Source organism: Hypomesus transpacificus, chromosome 6 (assembly GCF_021917145.1).
Source record: "Hypomesus transpacificus isolate Combined female chromosome 6, fHypTra1, whole genome shotgun sequence".
In the NCBI taxonomy this organism is placed as follows: domain Eukaryota; kingdom Metazoa; phylum Chordata; class Actinopteri; order Osmeriformes; family Osmeridae; genus Hypomesus; species Hypomesus transpacificus.
This window is the reverse complement of record NC_061065.1, coordinates 7,906,630-7,921,462: the sequence shown is the minus strand read 5'-3', so window position 1 is coordinate 7,921,462 and position 14,833 is coordinate 7,906,630. Positions and strand designations below refer to the sequence as shown.

General features: G+C 45.1%; 1 protein-coding gene across 1 annotated transcript in view; it reads left to right on the top strand.

Annotated features, from left to right (window-relative positions):
- Positions 1–14,833, top strand: part of LOC124469170 (MAM domain-containing glycosylphosphatidylinositol anchor protein 2-like) — a 121,898-nt gene that overhangs the window by 37,188 nt on the left and 69,877 nt on the right. Inside the window, exons 2-3 of the mRNA XM_047022285.1 lie at positions 2,480–2,619; positions 8,545–8,719. Coding sequence (XP_046878241.1) covers positions 2,480–2,619; positions 8,545–8,719 — 315 coding nt within the window. The remainder of the gene's footprint in view (positions 1–2,479; positions 2,620–8,544; positions 8,720–14,833) is intronic.

Here is a 14,833-nt window from a genome sequence, read left to right as displayed (position 1 = left end):
TGAAAGGGGCCCAGGCACAGGCCTCGTTCAGCTCCCCAGGCAGGGAGGTCCAGGGTTTTGTTTGCTGATTGTTCCCTCAACCCTGGTGGTACAGTAGCTGTGGAGGCCGTCCGTGCGTGAGAGGTGAGGAGGGGTTGGAAACCTGTGGTGGAGCAGCGGGTCTCGGGGCCCTGCCAGCAGCTGCAGGACCCGGTTGAGGGGATAATGAACCCGTTGGGTTCTGCCGTTTCACTAATTAATCGATACCCACGGTCTGTTTTTACCGTCAACCATCGCTTCTGACATCGCTCCGCATGACCTCTTGCCCCCCATGCATTAACCGGGACAGTGGTTGTCCTGGAGATTATGGGATGGAAAATCGTTTTGGATGGACCACACGTGTGATGAGGGACTTGTTATAGGAAGTGAAGTAAATATTGAGAAGTGTAGCATGGTAACTGTGGTTCAGGCGTTCAGTGATTGAAACAGTGTTTAGTACATGTAGCAGGACATTACAAACTATTACAGGAAGCACATCTTAATAATAAGCTTAACATGCAAACAATACAGCAGTACTCACTGTTAATGTTCCTTATGACAGTAGAGAGTACCTGTGCATGCCTGATGTAAACACTGTTTGCTCTAAACAAACATGTTAGCAAGTGTTTGCCTGCAAGCGTTTGTGCGTGTAAGCATTTGGATGTGAATTTGTGCAAACTAGGTAATTCATTACTGGCGTTTCTCCGGTTTAGTGTGCAGTGTGGCGGACTGATAGCATGTTGTTCAGATGCTGGTTTATTGAAGTAAATTGCATTAGCACCATGTTCTCTGTTTGCCCCAGGGTCTTCATCTTAGCCTTTGTTTTAAGTGGAAGCCTTGTTCGTAGGTCCTATGCTAATGCCCAGTCTGGCATTACATTCTCCACATCCCCCCTGGAATTAGACTCCACTAGTGGATCCAGCTCCTAATGGAAAGAGCCACAATGAGGCCCAGTCCTTGAGGACAAGCAGTTAGCATTACTGTGCTAGCATCCATCTCAGTCTTAATCAATCTGCGTAGCATTTAGCCTGGTTGCAAACTCACTAAAGGGCATTAAGCTAACAAGCTGAGGGAGACTGACTGAAAGAGAGGGAGAGGGAGAGGGAGAGGGAGAGGGAGAGGGAGAGGGAGAGGGAGAGGGAGAGGGAGAGGGAGAGGGAGAGGGAGAGGGAGAGAGGTGGTTAACGCGTGTGGTAAGGATGCGCTGGGGCTGAGACTCCCAGAGCACCCTGGAGGAAGGCTGTTTCTGTGCTTATTAGCCTCCCAGGATGGATGGATAGGTAGACATGGGTCTGTCAAAACACAGTACTGTTTTCACATTCTACCATTCATTCTACCCAAGCCATGTTGGGTTGAATGAATTCAACAAATTCATCTTGAATTACCACGTCACTTCTAATCGATTACATACAACTCTATCCTTACATCCGAGTAGGCCTCACACATCCTAAGGCTCGCCTACTGCTACTACCTGATTGCATGAGAGGGAACGAGGGACTTTAACCTGAGCTGACCCCTCATCTCCTGGTTTGCCCCTTGAACCTTTATCCGCTACACAAGGGTTGACTGTGGGAGCTTCAGTTCTCATGACCATCAACAGGGTCAGTGGAGCAGAGCAGTAATACAGCACACACCTGCGCGGTAGTTACCAGGTGTGGTGGACATCTGGGAGTGGTTTGGAGTGAAGAGTTCAACGTGGCTCAGCAGAGTAGGAAAGACAGAGAGATATCATGTTCGAGGGATTTATGTGGTGCAGTTCTCTCCATGATCTCACCTCAGTCTCCTCCTTTAACGTCAACACCAACGCCACCGACTGGGGGACCCGTCCCGCCTGAATCTCATTTTGACCTTGTTCCTCATCAAGGTGGCGGCTCATGTCTGCGGTGGGTAAACCGTGCCCTTGGTGAGAGCATTAGTCCATTATGTCAGCAGGCAGTGGGTCATTGGTGCACTCGGGGCGACCGTTACATCAGGATGGCAGAAATCGATAAATGAAAAGCACCTGGCTTTCCTCAGCAGTGCTGCTGTTCGGCCCTGACTGATAACCTGACTGTCAGAGTCTCAGCTGATGGGATCAGGATCGATTGGGATTCACCTCTTGCGAATCAGGGGGAAGGGTCGATGATGGCCGATGATGATGCACCAGGCAGATGACAAATGAGGGACTGCATCATTTCGCACGATATCTCTGTCTCTCGCAATACCTTTTTTAAAGTCCATTTATAACGTAGGCAATGTTAGCTCCTGATCTAAAGTGTGTCAGGAAATCTCAGCTCAGAGCCAGTTATTTTTTTTCCTCAAAGACTGCATCGACAGTGAGCCTACTTCTACAAATGTCCAGTCGTCCGGTCCATAATCATGCGAAAGCCCTTTGTGACATTGCGTGTGAGAAACATGTACGAAAAAAATATCATAATAATGTTTTGAAACTCACTCACTTTTACCCTCGTCTTCTCCACAGCGCCCCCTACTGTTCGTATCGTGCACTCTGGCCATGCCTGTAACGTGGAGGAGGAACGCCACACTGAGAGGGTGTACACCATCCGGGAGGGGGAGACCCTGGAGCTCACCTGCCTGGTCACCGGACACCCACGGCCTCAGGTGAAACCGCTAAGAACCGCTAACAATAACATATATTTTTTTTTTACCTGCCACCTCTTTATCTGCACTACCCCTGGGCTATACCCATCCACATCGCCAGCTATAGCTATACCGATGAGGAAGATATCCTAAATGTCGTCTTAGTACAGCGTCCACTTCGAGAAATGGAGAGGGAAATGTCACATCGGTTTCACCACTAGCTTTAGGAAATAACCTATATTAGATGTGAGCTTCACTTCTTCATTTTCCCTCTCAGTCTCTTCAGCGTTGTTCTACATCAACATTGCAAAGCTGCACTCCACACACCGTCCCACCAACCTGGCTTAAAAGTTTAATCCCTCAATTATTGACGGTCCATATTGCATTGTGCACCTGCATATTCATAATTAAAGCTGGCAGTGCTAATGAGACTGTGAACACAAAGCAGCCAATGTCCCTTGCCAAAGGAAAAAGAGCCATTGAGAAAATGTTCTAGGTTTATGAATCCACCAGGGAGAAGATAGTGACCGAACAACCCAGCAAGAAGATTTCTCCTAAGCTCTCCATTTAATTTAGGTCTCTTGTTTGAACCAATTAAAGTGCTCTGAGGGAAGAAAGGTTTTGATTGGCCCCTTGACTTGCTTCCATCCCCTATTCTCCAGAATGACATGTCAGAGCTTCTCTGTAGAGAACAGCATCCCAGAGACACGCAGTAGTAGTTATGAAACGGCTTGACACAGGCTGCTTGCATGTCAAGACAGGCACAAACCAGTTAACAATCAGTTATGTGGTATCTGTGCCATCAATCAGTGGGAAGTGCACACCATAACCTTTGGAACATTTGTCCAACGTCAAATCCAATTTGCTTGATTAGACAAATTAAACGTAACGCAGCAGTATCATGGGACAGGATTGTTTCCATTTACATTAATTATTATTTAATTAGCCTTTTGATCGATACACAGCCTATTAGTTTGTACACTTCCTTTCTGAGAGCTGACGCGGCAAGGCTATTGATTTTTATATTTCAATTGAAAAGGTGAGGCCTCCTAAATTAGCGATGCACTCCTAACATGCCAGTCATTTCCAGGCACCCGCTCAGGGCTCCGACTCCCGACTTTTGTGTCTTTCTGCTTAATTAGAATTTGAGGAAAGAAGCGAGTGAGGGGGAGACTAGGAGATCAAAGGGCTTACATGGCTGTGTAGCAGGAGAAGCAGGATTTCCTTTGAAATGGAGTCATTATGGGTCCCTCTCACATCCTCTGGAAGAGGAGTTTTGGTCTCTGTGGGTTTAGGGATGGATCTGTTTTGTCATTGCTGGTGCTGGAAGGGGTGAGGCGGGATGGGGTGAGGCAGGATGGGGCAGAGGTGGAGAGCTGTGGGGGCTCTTGTTGGAGGTGTGGGGAGGGGGTGCGGAGGGGGTGGGGAGGGTGTTAAGGTAGACCTGCGTCTTAATTTGTGAGGTTGATAGAACCTAGTGTTGAACCTCATCAAGAACAGACTTTTAAGTAGAAAAGAAATATGACTGAACTTTTCATTTGAATTAAAATTTAATCTAAAAGTTCATAGTCTTTGTTTTTTGTCCGTCTCCTCTTGGCAAAGTTCTGTGACTTCACCCTCCTTCTAATTTGTTTGAACTCTTCTTCTAAGAGAATATCTGAGATTGAGTAAGCAATTACTCAGTGCAAAGGTTGCTCTGTACTTTTAATCAGGCAGAAGTTTTGATTAGAGGGGTAGAGAATTCTCATGTAACTCATATGAATGACCGATGCTGAATAACTACATAACACATTTTTTTCTCTCCTTAACCTCAGATTTAAAATCGAATTACAGTAAATCAAATATATTTTAATGTGTGATATCATTTCGCAAGTTTGTTCTGAACTATACTGTGGCTCATCAACAAATGCCCTCCTCTGGTACAGTACATGTTTGGGGATTTATAGCACCACCAGAAATTGCCTGCGAAGGCGCAGAGGCCATTTGTAGCCTAAATAGGGACTTTGTTGGCAATTTCACCAACATTTAATTCTTTTCATGTCTATCAATATCTGCACTCTTTAAATTACCCAGACTCCCCTCAGGCTCCTCCACTGATGGAAACTCTGGATGCCGTCCAACCAGACGGCAGCTTTCTCGGAGCAGGTCTCGCGACCGGCCCTGACCACCCGCCAGGAAACAGGCTCTTTCTAATAATAACACACCAACACACCCGCACACACTCACACCCACACACGCCCGCACACACATGCACACACACGCACACACACGCCCGCACACACACACACACACACACACACGCACACACACGCACACACATGCACACACACACAAGATTCACTTCTTTGTGAAATAAATGTCCCTGTCAGTCATCTCTCCACCATACTGTATATGAGGCCTTTTCCCAGCTGCCCATGGCACTGGCACTTTTCAAGCTGTTATTATGGGATGCCTGTAGAGATTTAGCTTGTCAGGCACTGCTAGGTCCAGTCCCCGTGGTGACAGGGGGTTCAGAGGTCGTTGGAAAAGACTTGTGGGACTAGACTCTCCAGGGGAGAGATGTTGCATCTGTTCCGAGGTGTTGATTAAAATCTCAGTAGTGGCCAGTCTGGTGTCTAGTAGACTGGCTCCCTCTCTCAAGTGGATTCTCTTCACAATCTCATCCTCTTTTTTTGTGACCTGGCTGGCCTTCCATCAATTCTCTCACCCTCTGTCTCTCTCTTACTCTCTCCCCTTCTCCATCCCTTCTCTGTCTTTATCTCTCTTGACGTGATCACATGGTAAGGAGGACACCTTTGTAATTGGAACATGACCCTGACCCTGACACAGTAGAACACACAGTATCTGTTCTGACCAGAGATCACCTGGGCACATCACTGGTTTCTATTAGCATCTGTATAATATCCCCATAACTCTCCCCTCTCTCCGGCCTGGCCTCTGGCCCGCCTGCCGACAATCTCTGTTTGAGGACATGTCGCCAGCTACAGTGCTCAACAAACACCCCTATCTTTGTTTCAATTACAGCCTGGGTGAGGTTCAGAAATGTCCTCGGAAGGTCGGGGGTGTAGATGAGCAGGGTTGCAGATAGACTATACGTACAGACGTATAGTCTGTCTGCTAGGTTCCTCACGTTCATAGCTGCGGCTGAGTAAGGGAAGAAGATGAGCTCATTTGTGAATGATTCATTTCTTTACGATGATTACTGAATGTGAGTCATCTTCAGAAAGAGGGAATTTCACGCAGAGATTCTGTTGTCACTTTTCATAGGTGTCAAGCTCTGCCACTATCTATCTACATTTGCTTTTTTTACAACGTAAAATGTTTGTTCCAGGCATCTTTGGTGGATTTCAAACTTGTTTGTGTGGTGTTGTGTTAGTTAAGACAGCTGGAGTAGCTGTTCACAATTTTAATTTTGTAGGAACTGAATATATTTCTTAAATGGTATTACATCATGCAACTTGGAGTGTTTGATTCATGGAAGTGTCTGATTCATTCAGACCTGTGGAGTCTATTGACAATCTGTGATTTGGAAAACTCGGCTGGCTCTGAACGCTTGATTGCCATGCTTGGCCACACCCGGCAGCGCAGGCTAGCCCTGCAGACCTCCTGGGCGTCGGAGCAGAAAGATGGCTCGCAATTAGAAACCAGTCGGAAGTCAGGAGAGGGGGTGTCACAGCATGGCGTTGTTGGAGATTTACTGGAGATGCAAGATGCGTGCTCTGGCATATGATCTCAGCATCACAACTGCCACAGCACGCATAACAATTAGCCCCTCCCTTTGCTCTTTAAAGGAAAACATTGTTGTCAAGGAAAACATGGTTGTTTTTTGTTTGTTTCAAAGTTTATTTTTTAATTTTGTATTTAGAGTTCGGAAAGTGTCTAAAGGTAAAACCAAATATATATATATATATATATGGATTTTTTTTGTCTGATCACCTGCCCATATATGAGGGAGATTTTCTAAATTCTCAGTGTCGAAAAGGTTCCTTGCAAATGCGTTGCTTGTCTATAGTGTCTTTTCGTATTAATGAATAATGTGAGGTCCAACAAGTAGTAGTAGTAACGGCTACTTCTTACTTAAGTCTATGTCAGAGCCCATACTTTATAACATTAAGTAGAAAAAGTGTAGCAAAAATGTCTGAAACTCCTGTTAAACGGTTTGATGTAGCCATGATCATACCTCTTAGTTCTTCACTCCCTTCTTTCCAGATAAGAAACGGTCAAACTGTTTTCATCAGGCATCCTTTCACATTTCCTCCGGAAGAAGTAGACATCTCAGAAAGAAAACAGGAAGATTGGAGAGTCAAATGGCTCCAGGGCTCAGAGAAAGTTTAAAGCACACAGATAATGTGCTCCACCGCCATGTGAAACAAACAGGAGCACTTCCTCTTTGAAAACGCAGAGGGTATTTGAATACCCACTTCTTAGTGTCACTCTAACAATGCACTTATTGATACTACGCTTTGCTGGAAACTCAAAGCTCTTCACACAAAAGGAGTATATAAGCTGGGAGAATATTCAATTCTGCTGAGGTCGCGATATAAGCCAGCACTCTTTGTACTTGCAGGAGTATCCGGAGCACTGGAGGAAAATGGTAGAGATTTTGAAAACTTTGAATCAAATTTATTCTGGTAACTTATCAAACTTCAGAGGTTGTTTAGTTGAACTGATTCTGTCCTTAAGCGATTTCAAAGGTCTTCTGATGAACTAGGGGGAAGTGAGCCTTCAGTTTCAGTTTTCCATCAAAACAAGCACCTGAAGCACTTAAGGTTGACACAAACATAGGCACTTAGACTCAATCTGGAGGTCGATAAAGGGAATCAGCAGGATTGACTCTGGGACCTACTGTTCCTGTTTGAAAAGAGCAGAGTGTCAGGAAAGTTGGTTTCTCCTCACCTCTCTTAACAACACCCTGAGGCCAGAGAAGGGCTGTGACAGACTAATAATAAATCCAGCGTTGTGTCTGAAACCCCCTCTGTCTGGTGTTTTAGTCTGAGCGGTTCAAGCCTCCCGAAAAAGATGCCATCTATGGATGCCAAACACATCCCTCCCTCTTCTGTCTCCCTCTGCATCAGAGTTGACCAGAACCCTTTAACTTCCACTGTGCAAATATAGCCCAAGGTTGTAGCTAAACATGGATAAGACCTGCATCCAATACAACAGCTATCTCTGCCAGAACCCACAGTCCTTTCCTGTGTGATGATACTCCCATTCCATCTGATGCTATCTCCATCAAATCAAACGCTATCAGTATCCCGCGCGATGCTATCGTCACTCCAGTGTGGAGATATCGAATTCCAATGCAATTCTGTCCCCCTGTCTAGATAGAGAGCTCTGGAAGCAAGAATTCAGTCTATCTGTAAGTTTAGGATGAGAAAGGAATCAGCCAATCAGGACCCAGGTTTCTATCTTTGTCACCCATGGGCAGAGGACTTTTCAGCACCTGTCTGCAGTCTAATGAGGCCAGTGGACAGGAGAGGGAGACATGATGGAGAGTCAATTACAACCCTAAAGTAATTCACCTTTCATTACCACCTGCGTTGGCAGGCCAAGGGTGTTTCATCAGTTGTAGAGAGGCGTTGAAGCTTAGAAGGCGAAGTAGAGGTCAGTTTGGTTTGAAATCGAAGGAAAGCGTTTTTACTCCTGGAAGCGGAAAAAATGCCCAAGTGTTTATCTCCGCCTGAAGCTACTTTTACAAAACATTGCACATTACTGTACTGCAAGCAAGCACAAACGTATTCTATAATCTAACAATTACATGTGGTTAAAAATTTAAGGAGAAACTATTTTACTCATGGATGAAAAATATAATGTGAGGCAGGTTTTATCTCCATAGGAACCCGCTTTAATAAAACATCCCCCGTTACCGTACCGTAAGTATTTTACAACTATTTCATGACATGAAACGAAATAACCGCCGTCTGTCACGTTGTTTCCTGCCCACAGATCCGCTGGACCAAAACGGCGGGCAGCGTGTCGGACCGCTTCCAGGACTCGAGCGTGTTCAACGAGACGCTGAACATCGCCAAGATCCAGAGGCACCAGGGCGGACGCTACTACTGCAAGGCCGAAAACGGTCTGGGCTCGCCCGCCATCAAGTCCATCAGGGTGGATGTCTACTGTAAGTACCGGACTGCTCTAGTTTATTAGACGCTATCACTTTCCCAACATATCAAACCCTTCAAGATACTAACGATCATGAGGTGGAGGTTGAATCGAAGGCCAGAAAAGGGCTGTGTGTATTTGGCTGTGTAGGATCTCCTTTATGAGTGTAAGGATTTCAAAGACAGCTGAGCTAGTCTTATCGTGACTCATCCAAGTCATCCTTGGCCCTCTCCAAAGAATGTTAATAATGTTCAAAAGCTTTTATTATGATCCCGTATCAATACACATTACTAGAAGCACTCCGTCTTTCTACTGGACCAAGACCCCATAAAGGGATGTGTTTGTTGGCATTAATCAAACAGAATGGCCAACCTGTTATTGTTTTTATTGATTTGTCATTGATTGCTCCGTTTCACCCCTTGAATTGACGAGTGCTGGAGACTCTCATGAGTGCACTTCGATCACTGCTTCACCCATCACCCCCATCACCTTACACACACACACACACACACACACACACACACACACACACACACACACACACACACACACACACCTCCCCTAAGACTGTTGGCTTGCTCTTAGACTTGTTTGTGAGGACGTGGACAGTACCTAGCTTTCCTGCAAGCCAGCAGTTAAGTAAATCTGTCCTGTATGTTCCACCAGGCCATTAAACAAGGGCAAAGTCCTGTTGTAGTGGTCTGGGGCACCTGCTTCCAGCGACTCTATTGAGGTGGGTTTAGATGGAGGCTGTGTGGCCTTGTCTGCTCCACGGTCAGTATCACAGGCTGCCAGCCAAAGAGGAGAACCCACTGCCCTGTGACGTGAACACTTTAAACCAACATTTTTCCATTAGCTACATCATCAGCGAGCGATAAACCTTTGACCTGCATTTAGCATATTACTCTTTCTATGACTGAGTAAACAGTTTCCTCTCCCCTTCTCTCCTCCTCTCTTTATTCCACTCCTCCCTTCCCCCTCACCCTTCCCTTCACTTCTCATCTCCTCTCCACCCCTCTTCTGTCTGTCTGTCTGTCTGTCTGTCTGTCTGTCTGTCTGTCTGTCTGTCTGTCTGTCTGTCTGTCTGTCTGTCTGTCTGTCTGTCTGTCTGTCTGTCTGTCTCTCTCTCTCTCTCTCTCTCTCTCTCTCTCTCTCTCTCTCTCTCTCTCTCTCTCTCTCTCTCTCTCTCTCTCTCTCTCTCTCTCTCTCTGTCTCTCTCTCTCTCTCTCTCTCTCTCTCTCTCTCTCTCTCTCTCTCTCTCTCTCTCTCTCTCTCTCTCTCTCTCTCTCTCTCTCTCTCTCCCTCTCTGGCTCTCTTGCTCTCTCTCTCTCTCTCTCTCTCTCTCTCTGTCTCTCTCTCTTTCTGTCTCTCTCTCTCTCTCTCTTTCTCTCCTTTGCTTTGCATCCCAGACAAGCTAGGCTGGGGTTACCAAAGTAAAAAGAACGTCTTTCATCTGACATCTAAGACTTCTCAATCTGTCATTCACTCCTGTCAGTCACACAGTGCTTGGTGCTCTGGTACTGTCACAGTCCTTTCTCCGTGTCTTTCTGTCTCTATCCATCTTTTCACAGTTCTCTCTCTCTGTCTCTCTCTTTCTCTCTCTACCTGTCTTCCTCTCGCTCTCCCTCTCTTTATCTGTCTTTCTCAGGACTCTCTATTTGCCTCCTGGTCTAGTTGCTCTCCCCAGGTGCCTGGGTGGCCTGCATCCTCTGTACCTGTTTATCGATACTGACATGAGCTGAGGCTTGGGAACAGAGCTGCTGTCAGATCGGAGGGAGAAGCGAGAGCGAGCCTCGTGGCCTGGTTGGAAATGGGAGTCTTCACTTTGCATGACTCCTCGACTGGGTGTTTACTGAACCCGGGGTTAGATGAGAGGATGGGAACCAGAGAACTGCCCCTCAGTTGTGTCATTGCAGTTGAATGACAACAGGTGACGTCTTGTGTGATTGAGCCTGTTGAACAGCCAGCTGGTTGACTTGCCGCTCCAGGGTTGTGGTGGTCAGTGGTTGTTATGGTAGGGACTGAATTCTGAAAAGGAAACTCTACAGCTGGACGTAATATTCTTTGTGTCTGGTTGGACACATCGTTTTTTTAAAGTATGTCATCAACCAATAACGAGAGTAAATTATTACAGTTATGTTGTATGTCTGAAACTTGGAATTGCCTGTCCTGTCAAGTAGCATGTGTGATTAGAGTGCAGAGTTCAGTAGCTCTGGCATTCATGAGAATATTATTCTTAAAAGGTTGACGCAATTAGATGAATTCTTCTCATCTGATGAGCACTCTCCGTTCATCGTGTGCATTGAAAGAGATAGCTCCTTTATGGGGCTGGCGGTATTCTTACAAAGACTCTGGAAGCAGGAGCATTTAAAGTGTTAGTCTGATACTCTCCTGTGTGGCTTTGTATTCCATGCACTTCATTAGTTTGCTGCTGTGTTGCACATCCAGCAAAAAAGTACTATGGAAAAATGTTATAGCTGTCCCCCAGGGGTGAATTTAATTGATGGCCTTCTTGCAGATTTTGCTATTTTTAGTTCTTTCCAGTCTTGATTTTTAATTAGCATCAAAATTGTGCGCCAGGACACAACAACACAAAATCGTGCTAACTTGAATGTCTTTTTCAGATGTTGCCTGTGTGTGTCTTTGTTCGTACCCAGAAATACGCCCAGAAATACCATGGTGAGTTGGAGAGGACAGTTCCATTAAGCTACTAGGAGGAAATCGTTCATGGGGAGAAAGCGGGAGTTTTGTGTGATAAGCGGCGGAAAATACACGTGATGTTTCACTGTGAGACTAGTCGTTTGTTCGCAAGCCTAGCGCTTTCAGAAAACAGAGGAGGCTTGTTTTTAATTTCGAGTCCAAACAACCAAGGATTTATCCGTATAGTACATACACACTCAGGAAAATGAAAGTCAGCCTTCAAAGCACCAAAGCCTCTTGACTCACACCCAATATAAATACCAACTGAAATAAAAGTAAAGGTGGGTAAGGATTCTATAGGTAGAGGAATTCTCAGTCTGTATTGCTCAGCTGGCTTCCTAACCTTTCACAGAGAGGGCTACGTCAGCGAGGCAGAGACAAAAGCAAGGTCATTATTTGTAATAACGTCTCCCACCAGCCCAGAGGAGCTGATACTAGCCATGGCCAACTTCACAGTAACTCATTTAAAGGACCACCACACAGCTCTGGAGTCCATCTAAGCACATTTTGTATCTGCTGATGTCTCAAGATGTGTGCCATACGTCTATAGTTAGGCCTTCAGGGAGGGTCCCGCTCAAAATGTTATAAGGAACTTCAGTCTTCAGTCCGTCTCTGATCGATGTACAGCTCGTCCGGCTCCTCTATCTGCAGGGGGGTCCCTCCATGTTTTCATCTGATCCGTTCATTGCGTTGCTGGGTCTTAGGGTTTATCGCCTGTCTGATAGGGGGAGGGGCCCTGCACCTCCTCATCGGGGCTTAAGGAGTTCATTGGCTGTTGCCTGCGAAATGCATTTGAGAGACGACACACTTTAGAAAACAGTCGATACAGGAGAAGCAGAGGAAGTAGCAAAACATCAACAGGAAGCTGAGTCAGTGAGCCAGGACACGGGTCAGGGACCTTTAAGCCGGCTAAACACTTCAGGCTGCTCCAGCCCTATGACTCACACTCCAATTAGTGACAGTTTTATAAATCTCCTGACAATTGCATAAACAAAGAATAAAGATGTGACTCATCTTAACTTCTTTTTATGATGGCCTAAGTGAACAATAACCTCATTAAATCTTGAATTATAATTCAATTATCTAATGACTTTATTCCTATGAAGTGTTGGGTGTTCCCCTTGGATCTGAAAGCTTATTACCCAGGGATGCAGAGTATTGGTGATTGGCCAATATTAGTTTGTAAAAAGAATATGTTGTTCCAATGTGGATATATGGTTATATAAATGCAGGTAAACTGTTCTCACAGTCTACCAAATCTACAGTTGCTATTTTTCCCTGTATTTAGTTCCCTGCGTTGCCTGCCTTCTATAAAACATATTATCCCAAATTGTCAGTGACCCATTCAGAACGTGACATGGTCCATATTCCATCTGTGTCGAGCAGGAGGCACCAATATGAACACAGTTTGGGGAGCAGAGAGATAGAGTAGGCCCCGCTGAGCATAGACACTTGTTTATGGATGAACACACTCTGTTGCCGGGCTCCCGATTCACACACATGCTCGTCAGGAGATTAACATTCCATGGCACACGCCTCCTCAGTACTTTCGCGACGTGCAGTGTGAGAAATGAGACAGGGTGCTGTGTGTGTGTGTTTAGTGTCTGTGTGTGTGTATATACGTGTGTGTGTGTGTGTGTATGGTGTCCACGCATGTGTTCATGTTCATGGCAGAGGCCAAACCGTCCTGATGTTGCATTTACATTTAATCATTTAGCAGACGCTCTTATCCAGAGCGACTTACAGTAAGTACAGGGACATTCCCCCCGAGGCAAGTAGGGTGAAGGACACAACGACATTTGGCACAATGACATCGAACTGGCATCCTTCTGATTACTAGCCCGATTCCCTCACCGCTCAGCCACCTGACTCTAACTGTTGTTAGGATAGTGTGTGTGTGTCTGCATTGCTTTAGAAAAGTCTACTTGACTACTTCCTCTGTGGTTAGCGTCCCATTTACCGCCAGCCTGCTGCAAGGCTTCTTGAGTAATATGTGTACGCAGAAAGAACACTGGCAGTTTGGAGACATGTCTGTGAGAAGTACCAAAACCTCACCGTGCGGGATAATTCAAATGAGCCATTATGCAGATGATATTACTCACATGCCCTGGCATTATTGCTTGGAGCACTTTATCATATCTACATCAAGTATTTATATGCCCTCAAGAGGCTGTTAAAGGCTAATATATTTGTGTATATGCAGAACGCACAGTGTGTGTGTGTGGGAGGAAGGGAGATCTCCTGGGAACATATCGATTTTAGAGTTCATTTGGAGAAGGGGGATTTGAGAGGCTGGCTCAATACGATGCATTATGAGTGAAATTGAGAAAAGAGGTTATCATCAGCTTTTCAAATCCCCAGTCGTATATTTGTGGGGGGTTTTCATGGCGGTTTATCCTTCGGCCCATAACATGTCACAGAAAAGTATGACTTCATTGTGTGAGCTCTGCATTTCTTTACAGGCTTCACTGCGACTCATTTATTATATAAACAAAACTTGATATGCTGAACATATCAAGATATAATCTTAGATATTATTTATTACTAGATATATAGTGCTAGAGAACAGTGCTCGGTTATAGTATGCAAATGTTTGGGGTTCTGAGGTAAATATAAAGGCAAAATATGCCAGAACTATTCAAAACCTGATAATATATGTAGACTAAGATGCATGTGCAGTAGCTGTAAGTGTTTTAGGATGTAAATGACCTGGCATGATAAATACTTCCATAGGGCCCAGGTGAGTTATCTGAGCCTTCTTTGAATCAGGGCAGGGTGAATCAGCACATTATGTGTACATTATGTAAATGTTTGCTGGCTTGTTTAATGTAGGTAAAGCCGGTTCATGACTGGTCATTAATCTTTCAAGGACTTTCTCAGGGGAGAGGCCTTCAACAGAGCAGTAGAACTGACACTTGGATCGTACACACGAGACATATAGAATTAGAAACCACTCTAGTAAAGCAGCTGTTGCCTAGAGGGATTTCTCCTTCATAATGTCACAGTTCCTGTAATATTTGTAATCCCTCAATATCACAAAGTAGCCCGTTATGATAGTTGGTCAGTTGGTCCAGCGGGAATGATTCGCATATGTAAGTCTCTCCCATGAAATGTAAATCTATCCATATATACATAATTGTATGTGTGGAAATGGATTTCAAATCATAAAAAGATGACTATATCAATACACATTAATCACAGGGACATATGCATTGTTGTTTGAAGTGGTCTCTCGAGAATCCCAGCCTATGAATGTTGCCTCAAAGCTGCAATTTCAACAAAATAGGCATTTCAGCCCCAGGCTGTCAATAGTATATACATGTTGACATGGAGGAGCACGTATGTGTACATATATATATATATGAATAAATAAACATCAAGCCATGGATTTATGACTCTTTTATTGCTGAAGGAGACCAGGAAGGAGGGA